Source organism: Perna viridis, chromosome 6 (assembly GCF_037379345.1).
Source record: "Perna viridis isolate PV_CMFRI_1.1 ecotype Kerala chromosome 6, ASM3737934v1, whole genome shotgun sequence".
NCBI classification, from domain to species: Eukaryota; Metazoa; Mollusca; class Bivalvia; order Mytilida; family Mytilidae; genus Perna; species Perna viridis.
Genome location: NC_142450.1, coordinates 2,024,024 through 2,042,500, shown reverse-complemented (window position 1 = coordinate 2,042,500; position 18,477 = coordinate 2,024,024). Strand labels below are relative to the sequence as shown.

The following is an 18,477-nucleotide window of genomic DNA, read 5'->3' as shown; positions in this document are numbered from 1 at the left end:
TGGTCAATTGTCTTCTTAGATAGAAACAAAACCTTGATATTGAGTTAATCCAGATACATAGAGGAATTGACAATATGTTAGATAATTCTATTGACTTCCAATCATCATTTCTAACAGCTAGTTCTACTGTCAAAGGATTGCTGAACTATTTCACAGTAAAGCAAGCAGAATGTAAGGTGTAGCAAAATCATATTTTCTCAAGAAATCTATTTTGTCATGAGAAATATCCAGGGAGCCATTACCTCATTATATATAACAATGTTAAGTATAGATCTAAGTAAATATCAGGCAGTTACTTAGTCTGCAACTTTAGCAACTAGCCCTATACATAGATGGGAATCCCTTTTTAATACAATCAGTAAAAAATAGTTCAGTTGTCCTTAGTTTGACACTTTTGTCAGTAATGATCATTAAAACTGAAAATGACACCTCAACTTTGTCTTGGATGAAAACATGTTTCGTTCACTATTCAGAAACAATAAGATTTATAATAACCAATTCAATAAGGCCAACATATCATCTGTTTTACGGGATCATTGATCCTATTTTAGCCAAAAATAAAATAAAAATAAAAGTATGTGAATGTCGTTTTATTTTTGTATATTCCGTCTCCTGGAATATTTGCAAGAAAATCCCATGCTAAAAATAAAAGAAAATACTTCAGGAGTTTTCTATGGACAAGTCAAAAGGAAGCGACCAATCAGCGATCAATTTATTTAAGTAAGCTATCCAAAGCTCTTGGCATTTATCTTTCGTAATAAAAAACACTGAAGGTCAACGGCCGACCATAACAACAACGCAGTCGAGGGGTCAGCTCACAATTATTTCAAACTTGTTATTAATGGGAAATTCACTATCAGAAAAGTGAATCTTTCTCTATCTATAAACGAAATAATTGAGAAGATTATCAATGAGAAGGCGCCTAGAGCTTATTTGATTCCACCTGCCCTTTATTTTGGGGTCTTTCAGAGCTCACTGTTTAGATGATTACTCCACATGTTAAAGGTCTTGTTGTGACCACTGAAGGTTATAAATTTACTGTTGTATGCAATAGCAGTGTGCTGCATTATACCATATCTATTCTTTTTCAAATGTAAATGTTCTAGTCATTCTAAAAAATTGCTCTGTTGATCCTGTGTTGTTTCTACATGTAATTTCTAGTCACTATTAAAGTTGTCATTGAATGAATGCCTTTGTTTTATCATGTCAAAAAAGAAATCTATACATGTATCCTAAACTACCTAATATTTTCAGCCAATTTTGGTTCAATCTAAAAAGCAAAGAAGTCATCAACCCTATCATGCTAATGGGAATCTTTTTGTCTAATTTGATATTAGAGTCATCCATGATATTTTCGACCTTGTCAGCTACAATTAAAAGAAAGACTGGTGGAAAGACACCAACTCATATGTTGAAAATGGGTGAGTCCAAATTTGTGTGTATTTTTTACTTTTTCACTTTTTGCACATTTAGAATATAGCAAAATATATCGATAATAAATTTCTTTTATTTTTATTTTTTCCATCAACTCGCCAAGATTTTGACTTATTTTTATTCGCTCCCTTCTACCCAATTTAAAAAAAAAAGAAATCCAGTAAAACAGATTAAGAAAAATGTTGGCCGAACATTCGTGAAACCTGAATGCACTGGATGCTCCGAATCCCCACTGTGCTAATTTTAATAGCATCTGAAAAGCATCCAATCACCAATCAATCAGAACATGATTTCTAAACCTGAATGGCTCAGACTGGAAACAATTGGAAATCTGTAAATACTTAACTGTTGAGACCATATATTCTACCCGAAATTCATAAAAATTGCAGACATATCATAAAGGATGGCATGTACACCTATGTCCAAAACTAACAAAAATGGGGTTGAACTTTGTTGGAATATATAATGGAAATAATTAAAACTCAGGGTTTTGGCAACCACTAGCCTATGCCCAATACTATTACAAATTGGGTAGAAGTTTATTTGAGTATAAAATGCAGGGATTTCATTACTTTTTTGGCAATGCAGGTACCTTTGGTTTTGTAGGAAGTACTTTTCATGTTTTCTTTTATAAACATATATGAAATTTTAAAATTCAGGAGGTACCTTTCAGTGGCTTAGGAGATTAAAATTACCTGGTACCGCCTTTTAATGAAAGGCCTGAAAATGGAAATCAACTAAAATTGAGGATTCTATCTGGTAGCTGTTTATAGAACAGATTTATTCCTATAGTACATAGTGATGCATGAAATAAAAATAAAAGATGACTTTTAGCCTTAATGGTATCCTATGTATTTCTAAAACAGTCTTAATCATATCCTATATATTAATTAGGTCCAGGATGGTGAAAACAGATTTAATCAATTATAAATGGTACATTTTTATTTTCTATAAAACCATTCTCTCTTTTCACTACTCTATCTTGGCATAGTTTTAGCAAAGAATGTTTTCAACTCCTGTTGAATGCATTTTAGCAAGGAAAAAAATACACCACCATCATGGTTTATGTGGCTGATTTTCATCTAATTTTAAGAAAGATTTGGCTATCGGGGTGTCTGCAACAGCCTGAGAAGGACCAGCAGTTGACATGGGGTCAATAAGTTCCTTAAACCAATGCTTAACACACAACCTACGCTCAAACGTTTGTTGTGAATCTTGAGTGGATCTATGCGTAGGCCTTTAGTACCCCTAGTAAGGGCATCCTTTCTATCAGACAAATGGATTTTCTACAACATTTGCAGTATATTTCCTCAACATTATCATCAAAAACAACCCAGGGAAAATCATCTACCCATGAGTTTATAAATGTTCTTTTACATTTGTCCCTCTTGTATTTCAGATCTTTATTCTTTATATGAGCGTTTGACTCTGTGACAATCGATTCCGTCTCCCTTTCTGATGCCTCTTTATCAGCTTTCCGTTTTTTAACCGTAGGACTTATTATAAGGATCATTTCATTTACTGAAAGTTTCATTCTATCTATCATAGTTTCAAGATATTGGCTGAAAACTGTACAAAAAACGTCATTTTTCACCTTTTAAAGACAATAACGCTTAGGAATAGACTTTTGTCAGCCTTATCATAAAGATAACTTCAGCAATGAAAGAATTTGGCTAAACCTAACAGTTTTGGAAATATATGCAAAAAACTACTGTCTGGCCCCTATGTTCTATTTCAGTAATAGTGGCAATGCTTTTTGATGCATATAAAATCCCCATATCAGTTCTATGCAGAATACCAAAGGAAACATTCATACCAAGTTTGGTTCCAATTCATAAAGCAGTGTCAGAGGAGAAGATTTTTTTAAAAGAAATAACATTAAAAAGAGCAAAAAAAAAATCAAAAAAGGGCAATAAATCCAAATGGCCTCACAGATTAAAGCCAAAATTTCACCACAGATAGATCTCATCATTATACTGAACACCTTTATTGCAGTCAGGATTTGGCTCAAACTAAATATTTTGGAGCGATATGCAAAATCTACTGTCTGATCCCTATGTTCTATTTTTAGTAACAGCGGTAGTGTTTCTTGACGGATCAAAAATCCCTAAAATAGTTTGATGCAGGATACCCCAGGGAACACTCCTACTAGGTTTGCTTCCAATTAGTCAAGTAGTGTCAGAGGAGAAGATTTTTTAAATAAATAACATTGAAAAAGGGTAGATTTTTTATCCCTGTCAGAATTTAGCTAAACCTAAATGTTTTTGAGATACATGCACAAAACTACTGTCTGACCCCTATGTTCTATTTTAAGTAACAGTGACCATGCTTTTTGATGAATAAAAAGTCCCCATATTAGTTCTATGCAGGATACCCTAAGAAACATTCATACCAAGTTTAGTTCAATTGGTTTTGTAGTGTCAGAGAAGAATTGTTAATGACTATGGACAACTACGACAACGGACGCTAAGTGATGGCAATAGGTCACATGGCCTTTGGCCAGGTGAGCTTAAAAATATAAAGAAGCTAATCTTACTAGAATCGAAATAAATCATGGAAACTCCATTTTATCATTGCTTTACCATGAGCTGGTCATTTATGTTGTTATTTAACCCCTCACTTTTACTCAGGGTAAAAAAAATGGGACATAGATGGCCAGCCTGTGGTAAAACAATGATAAAATGGAGTTAGTGATTAATTTCTTTTAAATAGAAACATTAACCAAACAAAATATTAATTTGTTTAGCATGACACTAGGAAGCCAGACAGTAATCAATGCCATGAATATGGTACTGCATGGACTGAACACAAGACTTGTTCTCAATATTCATAAATTAACAAAACTTTATTAATAGCACTGAAAACACGATTCAAAGCAGACATTGAATATTTTACCTGATTGACATACTAAGAGACCAACACCATTGACAGCAGATATTGAATATTTTACCCGATAGCCATACAGTGACCAACACCATTGACAGCAGATATTGAATATACCTGATAGCCATACAGTGACCAACATCATTGACAGCAGATATTGAATATACCTGATAGCCATACTACGTGACCAACACCATTGACAGCAGATATTGAAAGTTTTATCTGATAGCCATACTAAGTGACCAACACCATTGACAGCAGATATTGAATATTTTACCTGATAGCCATACAGTGACCAACACCATTGACAGCAGATATTGAATATTTTACCTGATTGACATACTAAGAGACCAACACCATTGACAGCAGATATTGAATATTTTACCTGATAGCCATACTACGTGACCAACATCATTGACAGCAGATATTGAATATTTTACCTGATAGCCATACAGTGACCAACACCATTGACAGCAGATATTGAATATTTTACCTGATAGCCATACTAAGTGACCAACACCATTGACAGCAGATATTGAATATTTTACCTGATAGCCATACTACGTGACCAACACCATTGACAGCAGATATTGAATGTTTTACCTGATAGCCATACTAAGTGACCAACACCATTGACAGCAGATATTGAATATTTTACCTGATAGCCATACTACGTGACCAACACCATTGACAGCAGATATTGAATATTTTACCTGATTGACATACTAAGTGACCAACACCATTGACAGCAGATATTGAATATTTTACCTGATAGCCATACTACGTGACCAACACCATTGACAGCAGATATTGAATATTTTACCTGATAGCCATACTGCGTGACCAACACCATTGACAGCAGATATTGAATATTTTACCTGATAGCCATACTGCGTGAACAACATCATTGACAGCAGATATTGAATATTTTACCTGATAGCCATACTACGTGACCAACATCATTGACAGCAGATATTGAATATTTTACCTGATAGCCATACTACGTGACCAACACCATTGACAGCAGATATTGAATATTTTACCTGATAGCCATACTACGTGACCAACACCATTGACAGCAGATATTGAATATTTTACCTGATAGCCATACAGTGACCAACACCATTGACAGCAGATATTGAATATTTTACCTGATAGCCATACTACGTGACCAACACCATTGACAGCAGATATTGAATATTTTACCTGATAGCCATACTAAGTGACCAACACCATTGACAGCAGATATTGAATATTTTACCTGATAGCCATACTACGTGACCAACATCATTGACAGCAGATATTGAATATTTTACCTGATAGCCATACAGTGACCAACACCATTGACAGCAGATATTGAATGTTTTACCTGATAGCCATACTACGTGACCAACACCATTGACAGCAGATATTGAATGTTTTACCTGATAGCCATACTAAGTGACCAACACCATTGACAGCAGATATTGAATATACATGATAGCCATACAGTGACCAACACCATTGACAGCAGATATTGAATATTTTACCTGATAGCCATACTACGTGACCAACACCATTGACAGCAGATATTGAATATTTTACCTGATAGCCATACTACGTGACCAACACCATTGACAGCAGATACTGAATATTTTACCTGATAGCCATACTACGTGACCAACACCATTGACAGCAGATATTGAATATTTTACCTGATAGCCATACTGCGTGACCAACACCATTGACAGCAGATATTGAATATTTTACCTGATAGCCATACAGTGACCAACACCACTAATCATCTAATTAAAGATTTAAAATTGAATGGAAGCACCTCTAAACAGAGATCTGATGGATCTGCTAATCGATATGATCATAGATATTGACACGTTAAATTTTAAAATCACTATAACAACTTTCAGTCATGTTGATTTCACAATGAAAATCTTGCTGCAGAAGAATTAATGGTGACCAAGTCTAACAGCAAAGCATCTATTGCAATTTGCAATTTATTTAACATAATTTTATATATTGTAGCTACATTGAATGAAAGCATTAAATAAATGAAATTTGAAAAATAAAATGCACTGATGTACTAAAGTACATAATATGCCCATTCCTCATTTTTTCAGTATTTCAGCACCATAAACTTGGACTAAAACAGTGGTTGACCTTACAAAGTGATAGCCAAACTTATGGTCTCACTAACCAATTCTTAACCAATTCTAACTAATGGTCTCACTAACCAATTCTAACCTATGGTCTCACTAACCAATTCTAACCTTTAGATTACAATTGACATCTTAACCTTGCATACCAATGTGAAGCTTGGAAAATAAAGTTTTCAAAATCATTCTGGTAATGGTACAATGATTATAGGAATTTTTCACAAAATTGACTTGAATAAATAATGGTAAAAATCTACATTTTTACCTTTTCTGATAACTGACAGAATGGAGACAAATTACTCATACATGTAAACAATATTTATACACTTTTGTACAATTGTAGTTAAATACAAATATGATTTTAAAGTACACATTCTCAGCTTTATTTTAACTACTATGATCAAGATATACACAGATTATGCACTTACAATGCATAGATCTAGGACTTCTATTAAACAGAAGTTTCAGCAATTATCTTTAATTTTTTTTTATTTTGATAAGTACTTACAATTTTAAATGAGAAATTTCTTCTTCTAGATTCTTTGCATTATCAACTTGCACATTCTCAAATTTTTGAATAATTTTACTTTTTTCTTCCAACTGAAACAAAAATAATACATTTCTAAATAAGAAATCAATCTGAAGTTAAAAAAAAAAAAAAACATGAAAATTCTTGTAATTTGAGGGAGTATTTGATTGGTTAAAGAAGTTGAAAATGATGACAAATACATTCTAAAAAAATTATTCTCCACATCACAATTTAAAATTTCAAGCAGAGTTAAGGAAAATGGTCGGTCCAGTTGTTCCTGACTGACAAAACTAGATATCATTGAGATGGGAGCCATCTTTGTGGGCCCCACTGTCAATAACGAGCTGATATGAAGCATTATTTTAAGTTATTACATAGTCTCGTAAGCAGTTTTGACCTTTGACCTAGGAAGTTATACATACATTATGACACACCCTTTGGTGTTGGTTAATATACCTGTTAAGTATAAAGTATGAAATCATAACGTTTCTCTAGATATAGAGCGGACACAAATTTGTTATGGACAGACGGACGGACTGATCACTATAGGGCGACCCGCATAAGGCGAGGCCCTAATTATAGCATTATTTCTTCAGGACTGGCAATACTTGTGAATTTTGCAATAGAGATGGGAATGACAAAATTTCTTGAAGGACCACCTAGAGAACATCAGTTTTTGCAAACTCAGGTTTAGGTCACAGGCAGACATTTTACTCCCCTTTCTTAAATATTGAAAAATACCAGTGCGTGTGGTGGGATATTAACATCATGCAAATGAAGTATGAATAAGAAAAATGTTAATTTTTTTTTTCCTTCATAGATATTTTGTAAGAACTTTTAGGAATTAGCAGATCTGAAAAACTTTAAATTTTAATCTACAACTAACCTCTTTCTTTAAGTTTTTGACCAGCATCTTCTCTTCTTCCAAATTGTCTTTGAGAATCAGGAGTCTGTGATCCCCAAGATTCTGCAAATCACGATCACATTCTACCAACATGCTACGGGAATCATGCTGCATTCTTCTAAGCATTGCATTCTCTTCTGAATAAACATAGCATGCATGACTATAATACAAGAGTAAAGGAAAATGGTTGGTCCAGTCGGTCCTGACTGACAAATTATAGCATGATTTGTTCAGGACTAGAAATAGTTGTTAATTTTGCAATAGAGATGGGACTGACAGGATTTCTTGAAGGACCACCAGCAGAAAATAGATTTTAGCAAACTCAGTTTAGGTTACAGGCTTTTTACTTCCATTTCTAAAATATTAAGATGCCCTATGCCTTTGTTTTTAGGGAAAGAAACTGAAAAATCAAGCATGTCAAAACAGGGCTACCTTAGGAGATTAATACAGTGGTTAACTTTAAATCAAAAATCATAACATAGGCCAAAAAAAGAAAATGTCTTTTTAAGGTTACCCTACCTACCTTAGCAAACTTTAATTTGTATTTTTATGAAATGCTGCAAAACTATGATTTTTCAATTGAGCACAATTAAACAATTTAAGTCAAGGAATCCTCCAACATGTGCTTATATAAAATAATTAAAAAATAAAATAATTTTACCTACCTACCCATTTTTTTTATTCCAATGTAACCTTAAACTAATATATTTTTTGCCTTGGCCATTTACAATAATGTGTTTCCGTTCAGCAAATTAGCAATGACCAATAAAGCATTCATTGCCAACATTCAAGAAAGATGCAACTTTCATAAGAAGTGTTAGAAATAGTATTAACTATATTATTCTATATTACATGAATACAGAGCATTTTTAATAACATCAAGCATTCAGGATATATATGTACTATGTACTTTTTCGTGCATTTTACGACTTAAAGATGGGTCTTGTTGCCACAACATTTGGTTATTTAAGTTTTTTTTTATTTTTTATTTTTGACCAGGTTATGTGAAACAACCAATTTCGGGGCAATTTGTGCTACATGAACCACAAAGCAGTTTATGAACAAGCGTAAACTGTGCCAAAGTTGATTATGTGAGAATAATTTGGGTTGAAAACTTACACAATCCTTGTAATTAAATTTCTAATTGATTAAAGTCAAATTTAAGGTTTGTCCCTTCATCTAAGTCTTATTTATTTTGGAATTACTTGATTGACATCACAATACTAAGCTATCTTACTCAGATGAGAGATAAACATTAACATTAAATTATTTACCTATGTCTAAAAGTATTAACAACATGAAATACCAAGACTTCCCAAAAAACATTGAAAACTTCTTTCTCTCAATCTTTTAAGTTTATTTATCTAATTTTGTTTCTACCCCGGGCAAGGTAATTTTTGCATTAGTATGAGACAAAATCATTTCTTCAAAGCATTTTAAACTTACATATATTCATTGGATTAAAAAATGCATCATGCAATAAATTTGATTGGTTAGTGGATTTCATAAGAATATTATTATTTTCTATCAAAACTGAACACTTAATGAGGTAGACCTTGGGTAAGGGACACAATTCTTAAAAATCATTGGAATGTTTGTATGCAGCATTTTACATCCATCTTATGTAAGCATCTAATTAACTTGGTTTAATTTTATTCTGCTTCAAACAAAAGCTTAAAAGGCTTGGGTGAAATTGACATGATACAAACATATCACAGATTTCAAGATTTATGTCCCTTACCCTAGGTCTACCTCCTTGAGAGTGAATTTGATTTCATGGCCTAAAACATGAAAACCAGTAGAACTTCTGTTTAAAAAAAAGAAGAAATAAACTACTTAAGGTCTTCCTAAGTTTTTGTGCATTACAGTGAAACATTAAACATCACTAAAAAGACAGGCATAAAAAATTAAAGTTAGTTTTTGTCTCCAAAAACATATCCCTCCTTACATTCTAAGTTCAAAGGGATATAACTCTCCCAAAATTTCAGAGTATCATAATTACCTGGTAATATGCAGAACTACATGTACATTTTATTTCCTAACTACATACATAGTTTCATGAAATTTGGTACTGTTGTTTCCACAGGCACTTACAAAAGTGTGTCAAACAAATAGACAGGGTGAAACAAACATGTCTACCCATCAAAGTGGGGAGGGGGAGGACATAGTGAACTTAAACAAATGCTCTATGCTTATCCAGTGAACAAATTAGTTGACATCCAGCTTTACAGGAGAATGATAAATTGAGTTATCTCCCTTTCCATTCATTTCAAATTTGTGGTGAACTTTTCCTCATGCATCTATGATCAACCTTAATCAAGAATCCTTATATAAATGTTTGACCATGATTATTTAACTCCTTTTAAAATACTTATCTTTGCTTATATATAGGCATACATGGAAAAAGAGACTCATTTACTTTCGTATTATTCCAATTTATTGACAACACACCATCTTGAAGTTTGTAAAATTATTCTTATAGCAATAGCCAAAACTAAAGTGAAATATATGTTTACAAAACAATATGCTGTGTCAAGGACTAAAAGTTTGATAATGGCCATTTTTCATGCTATCAGAATTTCAATTGGCTACTTTTAAGGTCATAATAAACCAATTCCCAAATTCTTATCCAACTTTTCTAAAAAAAAAAAAAAAAAAAGTTACAAAATAACAATAATTATAAAGTGGGTCTGGACAAGACATGAAATATTTCCAGATATTTGGGTTGAGGACCATTTTTTCAAAACCAATTTTTGAAATAAAAAAAACATGGGGTGGGCATGAACAATCAGGTCAGATGGGGCTAAGAAATCTAGGAATTTTTTATACTATGGCCTTAAATCTTTGAAATAAATTCTGATTTGATAGTCCAGTTTAGGTTGAAAGGTGACAAATGGTGAAAGACCTCCTCTCATTTTATCAAACAAATAGGAGTGATGTTTGATTAGATAATCAGTAAACACTTATTCTAACACATATATGATAATGTACACCTGTACCCTTTTTTTAATGTTTAAAAGTTCTATAACTCTGAAACCAATCTGACTTCAATGAAAAAAGAATGGTTTCTTTCTTTAACTTTAGAAGACAATCACTGAACTAAAATGGATTTATGATATCGCAAAGCCTTTTCAATTATTTGTCAAGGAAAATTGCAACATTTGTTTTTCATATTTATTAATTAAGTAATTATAGACGAAGCCACCTTCTTTACCAAATTTTGAGGTGAAGTAATTACAGAGGAAGCCATCTACTTTACCAAATTTTGCTGTGAAGTATTGGAAAGAGAGTCACTTATTTTATAATTTACAGATGGCTTCTCACTGAACTTCTGAAAGCCTGTTTATTACTAGTACAACAATAAACAAATCTAGGCTGTTCAAGTCAATAGAAAATAATACAACATAAACTTCATAACAATATATTGAATTCTATTTAAACATGATTGATGACACTGAATGATGAACAAAACAAAAACATTTAAAAGCTAAGGTCTTTTAAATAATGAACGTATATGTGCAAATGTACCTTTCCTTTTCTTCATACTTTCACTCAATATGGATAATCTAAAAGATACAATGTATGAACACAATCATCATCTCAATGTAAGTTTGATAAACAAGAAGCTTGAGTCTAGCCAAAACGGTCCTCTCCGTATTAATATTAATATGTATACATCTAAACTGTTAATTATTATGAATGAATATTTGATGATAATAATATTAATTTATAAAGAACACTTTAGTACAGAAAGATACGTAGTGCTTTAATAACAGAAAACAGGACTTATAGAAAAAAGAACAGATATGCTAAAAAACAACATAATCTAAGTCCAATAAAACTAGATACTTTCACGGGTCATCAAAAGGTCTTCAACAAGCGTAATACACCTTAAAACAAGCTATGAAAGGCCCTAATGATAAGAATAAAACACCACGCTAAAAGAACAGACAGTACCTCAGAATCAAACTACTGATTGACTGATAATGGTTTAATGTCCTATGGCAGATATTTCAACAAGAATGATTTACCAGCATGAACCCATAGTCTGGCCTTGAAGCTAATTTGATATTCCCATACAAAGCACACTAACCTAATATTTAATATGTGAACTGGCAAAATCTGAGAGTCAACACTTTCTGTAATGAACAGGAACAAGCTTTGCAGGAAAATGTACTGACTAATAATAAGGAGGTAGACCTAGGGTAAGGGATACAACTCTTACAAATGATTGGAATGTTTGTATTCACCATTTTACATCAATCTCATGTAAGCATCAAAGTAACTTCAGCTGATTTCATTTTGATTCAAAGGAAAGCTTGAAAGGCTTTGGTGAAATTAAATATGATATTAGCATATCACTGATTTCTAGAGTTATGTCCCTTACCAAGGTCTATCCCCTTAAGATGATAAAGCACGTCATTACCTTTTATCTGCATTATCCTTAGCAATAGCCAAAGATGCCATTTGTTCAGTCATTTCTGCTAACTCTCGAGATAAACTGGAATGTAACTTCTCCTGTAGACTGGATTGAGATTTCTCTCCACATTCTTCTTGGCGAAAATAGCTGTCAATTTCTGCAAGAAGTGCTGACTGTTTGTGACGAAACTTCTCAGTCTACATTTACAAAGTGTAAAAAAAATGATTTAATATTAAAAAAAAATCAAATAACTTCATATGCTTGCACTTTTAATGAAGATATAGTTTAGTTCCATATTGTCTAAGCATTTAAACTTAGTGATAAAGCTAGCATCAGTTTCAAGAAAATATAATTTGTACGTTGGAAAACTCATGTAAAAATATGGATGGAGAATCAGCAACATCCTTTATATGAAAAAGTTCTAAAACTCAAAATAATTCTGTCAGAAATGATGTACATAATTGGAATGTGAATTTTCGAATTTTTCACACAGGTGTAAAGCAAGTTTTTTTTTTTGGAAGTCACCCATCATAACATGCATAGCATTGCATCATCAGCAATGTCATTCACTTGAGTACATTTAGCTCCATCACTCAAACACAAAGCCAAAAATAATTTTAGTCACAAATGATGAAATATATCTACTCAGAGGTTTCATTAAGAAGTGACTACTGTCAAAATGTAGATAGTTCATAGTGGAAATGAACGGTTCAAAATCACAATGGGCCCTTTCCCCCTTTGATACATTTTGAACATGTAGACAGTCTATTTTCTCTAATAAGCCTTTTCACTGGAAAGATAATGAAAGCCCTGTCCAGTCATTTAATTTGTTAATTTAGTTATTCCTAATTAACATACACTGTTATTGCAAGAAATCATTGTTTATATCTTACAAACATTTTTGTAAAATTAATAGTTTAATTAAAATTTGCCTAGACCAATCAATTCATTTATTTAATAACTCTTCATTAATGAGACTGACAAAATATCTCCTTTTTTTTTGTTTATTTTTATTCATGAAGGGTCAAAATTTGTGTCAATACATACTCTGATCAATTTTTTTTTCATTTCCATATAAAGCAAAAATTGGGATAACTGGATTACTCTTGACATTAAAGAAAACTGTAAAAAGCTCACAGAGAGAATGACGCCTCTCTCCTTTAGAGTTAAATATAAAATGTAAAATATGTCAGATTAATTACCTCCATCTGAAATCCTCTGGAAGATATTGTATTTCTTCATGTACATCTACATATAAAACTCCAGTGTCCTATCAAATTTCATTCAAAATCCCTTGAGCAGTTTTGGAGGAATTGCACTTACAAGAAAAGTGGAAAGACAGATAGACAAGAGGTGTTTACTATAAACTTTGTTTGGATGGGGGTATAAGTCTTTCATTGTAAAAGAAAAATAACAAGAAATTTGTGGGCATTGGCTCAATGGTGATAACCCTGCTCTCAATCACTTTATCAGGAACAGAAACAAAGTCCTTGGAACTTGCAGGAAGAACATCTTAAAATTCAAGCCCTCGGGGTGAATAGTGGCTTAGAAAAATGTGTTATGGACACACAGAAACAAGGACAAGGGGAAAAAAGTATACCCTCCTATCCTTTGAAATGGAGGTATAACAAATTTACAGGCCTAGATTGGCCCTACTACATTCAAAAGTGTACCATGTTAACAGTCTGTCTACCTACAAATCGTGATAGGTCCTGAGTCAGTTGATTGTTGCAAACATCTTCATTTTCATCTTCTTCCTCCTCAGTAAAAACAGGGAGTAGGTCTATTTTGTATTCTTTGTGGTACTCTTTAGGACAGAGAGGAGACGGCATACACTTGTCATGGCCAATCTAAAATAGGCAATAAATTATCATAACACATTTCTGTTTCAAACTATTTTGTTTAGTTAATACATGAAAATAAAAGTATTAAGTTTAGTCCTAAGTAAAAGCAAGTCTCTTATATACATAGAAACCTGTTTTAACTGGACGAGAGAATTTGTTTGGTTTGGACTAGTGTTCAGTTTATCCAGGACCAAAATTAATTCAAGTATTTGTAAGAATCAGGCCAAATGGAAAAAATTAGAAACATACTTGTCAAAACCCCACTGACCTGACAATGTAATATCACTCAAAGATACTTCCTCTATTTGAAAAGACCATTATTTGATCGCTGCATCACTGACGGTACTCAGAATTTTTTCAATAGATATTGGACTAGAGGCTCAAGAGAGCCTGAATCGCTCACCTGGTTAACCATTTGCTTATTTGAAAAAACTTGAATAAGACAAGCTAAGTTAAAATCAACTAAATTGTCAAATGCAAGAAATGCTTTTCATAGCATTTTCATGACCTGTACCAAAATTTTGCTAAAGGCAATAATTTTTTAATTTTTTTCAAAAACCTGTCTAATGACCCCTAAGTTCCATTTTTGTCTAGGCAGCCATATCTATTTACGAATTAAAAATTACAACAGTCATTTTGAACACAATACACTAATGAACTATTATGCTTATTTTCATTCAATGATCTTAAATGGTTTAAAAGAAAAAGATTTTCAAAGTTGTACATGTGAAAAAAAAAAAAAAAAAAAAAAAAACTGTTTCAGGGGTCGTAACTCCTGCATTAGTCAATGAATGGTTTTGAAAATTTCAGCATAGGTTCTTCTCATGATGCTTAACAATTTTATCCCATGCCACAAATTTGGTAAAGGCAATGGTTTTTGAGTTATTTGCAAAAAACTGCCATCTGACCCCTATGTTCTATTTTTAGTAATGGTGGCCATGTTTTTCATGAATCAATAATCCCAACGATCAATTTGTGTGGGATACCCTAAGGAACATATATGCCAACTTTCATTGAGTTCTGTGCCATGGATTTTGAGAAGATTTTCAAAGTTGCACATCCAAAAATACCAAAAAAAAAAACTGTTGCAGGAGCTGTAACTCCTACATCAGTTGACCAATTGTTTTGAAAATTTTGGCATAGGTCCATCTCATGATGCTAAACAATATTACCCAGACAGAAATTTGCTAAAGGCAACGGTTTTTGAGTTACTTGCAAAAAACTGCAATCTGACCCCTATGTTCTATTTTTAGTAACATCAGCCATGCTTTAACATGGATCAAAAATCACAACCGTCATTTTGTGCCAAACACCCTTGGGAACAATCATGCCAAGTTTTTTTAAAAATTTGTCCACAACGACGACGGATGCCAAGTGATGGCATAAGCTCACTTGGCCATTGGACAGGTAAGCAAAAAAGTTATGATTTCAATAGAGTTGTCTGCTCTTAAAATGTTCATTTACATGGTGATAACTTTCTGAAAAGTGATTTCCTACTAGTTTAAATATGTTAATATTTCCATGATCGAATGGAGGAAATCACAGTCATTGACAAGTTAAACTACAGCATAAAAAACTACAATTGACCCATTCATGTTGTCAAGTTCAAATTCTGTCTCCCACAAGTTTAAAACTGGATAGGTGTATGATTCCAAAGTGTGGATGACATACACTTTGCATTTTTACACTAAAAAGAATCTACATTTCATGATCATAGTTCAGCAATTTTATATAACCTCCTCATTACACATTTACAATCCGACTGACTGCCATCACTATACTAAAGAGTCTTCTTTTATAATTAAATGGATGAATTGGTGTACCCATTTTACAAGAATATCAAACTTTCAGCTGTGGCCCCTTCTACATAAAAGTTGGGTCCAACATACCTCCAATGTAACAAAAAATACCAACACTGAAGTCAAAATTCTTTTTAAAGCAGCAGAACATCAGGTGGATCAAAATTTATAACTGTACATGCACCTGGCCTTCAAGTTCCATACATTTATAACTGTACACCTACCAGGCCTTTAAGTTCCCTACATTTATAACTGTACACCTACCAGGCCTTTAAGATCCCTACATTTATAACTGTACACCTACCAGGCCTTTAAGTTCCCTACATTTATAACTGTACACCTACCAGGCCTTTAAGTTCCATACATTTATAACTGTACACCTACCAGGCCTTTAAGTTCCATACATAATGACTTATCAGGTCTCATTGGAGTACTACAAACAAAGCTGCCAGCATTGGTAAGTATAATATCCTCAGCAGCACCTGCTTCTGACGGAACATGCCTGGAACAAAATTTTATAAATCAATCAAACTTTAGCATATACTTTCTATAATAAATCAAGTGGAACAATTTTACTAGTAACTACAAATGGCCTTGATTGTTATGTTTACTCAGACAAAAGTTTTTACTAACGACCAGGGCAAAAGTGCAGTAATAAAAATATTGAGGGCTTTTTTCCCTCCAGTTCTCATTTGCTTATCAAGTTAAGATGTTATCAGGGGTTCAAAACCAGATATTGAGTGATCAGATGACAATCAAGGCTCATAGTCGTGTTATTTCTTGATTATGAAGGCAATGTTATAGTTCAGTATGAAAAAAAAAACATTTGTCGACAATTCATTCGGGGAACAGTAAAATTATTACCCCTCGATACCACGTATTACCTCTGGCACTGCCTCAGGTAAAAGTACGAACCTTTTAAATTCAGTTCCCCTTATGACCATTCAACAAATGTATATTCATTGACTTACAGACAGGATATTTATTTTCACTTGTGTAGGACAGTTAAGAGTTCCAAGGGACATCCAAAACCTGAACAAGTGATATTTTTTTCACTAACTCAAAATTTACTTTCAATCATGTAAGGGATGCTGTACTCCATATAACTCTACAGTTCTTCTTCTTTCAGTGTAAGAAATACCAACCTAGAAACGTGATGATTTAACAACTCTACCTTCATCTCATCTTTCTCTTTCATACATTCCTGTAAATATACACTGGAAAGGGTAATAATATGACAAAAGAGTGGATAAAGTTAAAAACCAAAATATAATTACAAGCGCTAAAGATATAATGAGTGTATGGAAATTATTCCCTCCACAAGCAGGGCTCATGCTACTTAGCGATTTTGGCGAAATAGTCACCCTTGAGTTGCTCACCTTGCCCTCAGACGACACCAAAAGTGAATGAAGTCCCCCTTTCATTTTCAGACATTGCCTATGATTCTGACCATACTCCATCTTTTAGCGGTATTTTGACCAGAGTTAACAGTTAAAAAAAAAAATGGCTCCCATTCAAGAAAATAAATTATAAAAATTTTCGAAATTTATCAAATTATTTGTTACAATCAAGTATTTTAATCAGCTTTTTTTGTTTCAAACGTTTAACACAGGATATGGAATGAACATTCTTCACTTCAGCTTCATGTTTTACCATTTACTTTTCATTACGAAACTTGCAAATTTGTTGTGCAGGTTCTTTGGACTTAAGTTAAATATATCTAAATTGATAATTTGGTAGAAACCCAAAGTGTTACTTTTGATCTTCATGTTTCATTACAGAACAGTTAATTCTCCATTTCGACAGAACATTTCTTTAGCTTGAGACAAGTTCGTACCAACCATTACAATATGTTTATTTGTTTGTTGGGGTTTAACGTCCGAGCAACAATATTTCAGCTATATTCAGGCGATGTACATGAAATTGATGATAAAATGAACATGAAATGATGATGAAATAAAAAATGGGATGGGACACAAGGATAATGGGGTCAACAAATTTTGGATTGCCACTGAAAATAGGGAGAGATGGGTAGGGTCAGCAATTTAGCCTCCTGTGGCAGAGCCCTGTGGTTCCTACTCCAGAATTATACCACAGTAGGGTTTTTTAACGTGTGAGGAATGTGGCACTTTCCCAACACGGTGCACCACTATGGTTTGTGGTCAGGTTTTCCGTATTATAGCCTGACAAACCCAGCATGTAACACACCAGGGGTACCCCATTCCACCACCTGGGGCACACAACCAAGTTGCTCTGTGGGCAGAACGCCCTAGCCCCCGGCTAAGGTTCTGAGCACTTTTTAGTCGTCTTTTACGACAAGCTTAGCGCTGCTGCAGGTCTATTCTTTTGACATCCGGACTTGCACGGGGTCACTACAATATGTGCCAATAAAGTTTCAGTCTTGATTTGTTAGTAATAATTTTTATACATGATTATTGATCAACATAAATCAAGAGACTGGATATTTTGAACAAGAAATCATTATGGATTAAGTGAGATCAGGAAAAAAACAAA

At 33.2% G+C, this 18,477-nt stretch overlaps 1 protein-coding gene across 9 annotated transcripts in view; it reads right to left on the bottom strand.

The window, feature by feature from the left end:
• The window catches only part of LOC148613191 (uncharacterized), a 164,652-nt gene that overhangs the window by 112,245 nt on the left and 33,930 nt on the right, over window positions 1-18,477 (bottom strand). For all 9 annotated transcript variants that reach the window (XM_088586413.1, XM_088586414.1, XM_088586420.1 and 6 more), the window contains 7 exons: window positions 17,109-17,167; window positions 16,348-16,465; window positions 14,018-14,170; window positions 12,327-12,517; window positions 11,429-11,466; window positions 7,883-8,037; window positions 6,976-7,067 (listed from right to left, as the gene is read on the bottom strand). In XM_088586413.1, the coding sequence (XP_088442539.1) occupies window positions 6,976-7,067; window positions 7,883-8,037; window positions 11,429-11,466; window positions 12,327-12,517; window positions 14,018-14,170; window positions 16,348-16,465; window positions 17,109-17,167 (806 nt within the window). The remainder of the gene's footprint in view (window positions 1-6,975; window positions 7,068-7,882; window positions 8,038-11,428; window positions 11,467-12,326; window positions 12,518-14,017; window positions 14,171-16,347; window positions 16,466-17,108; window positions 17,168-18,477) is intronic.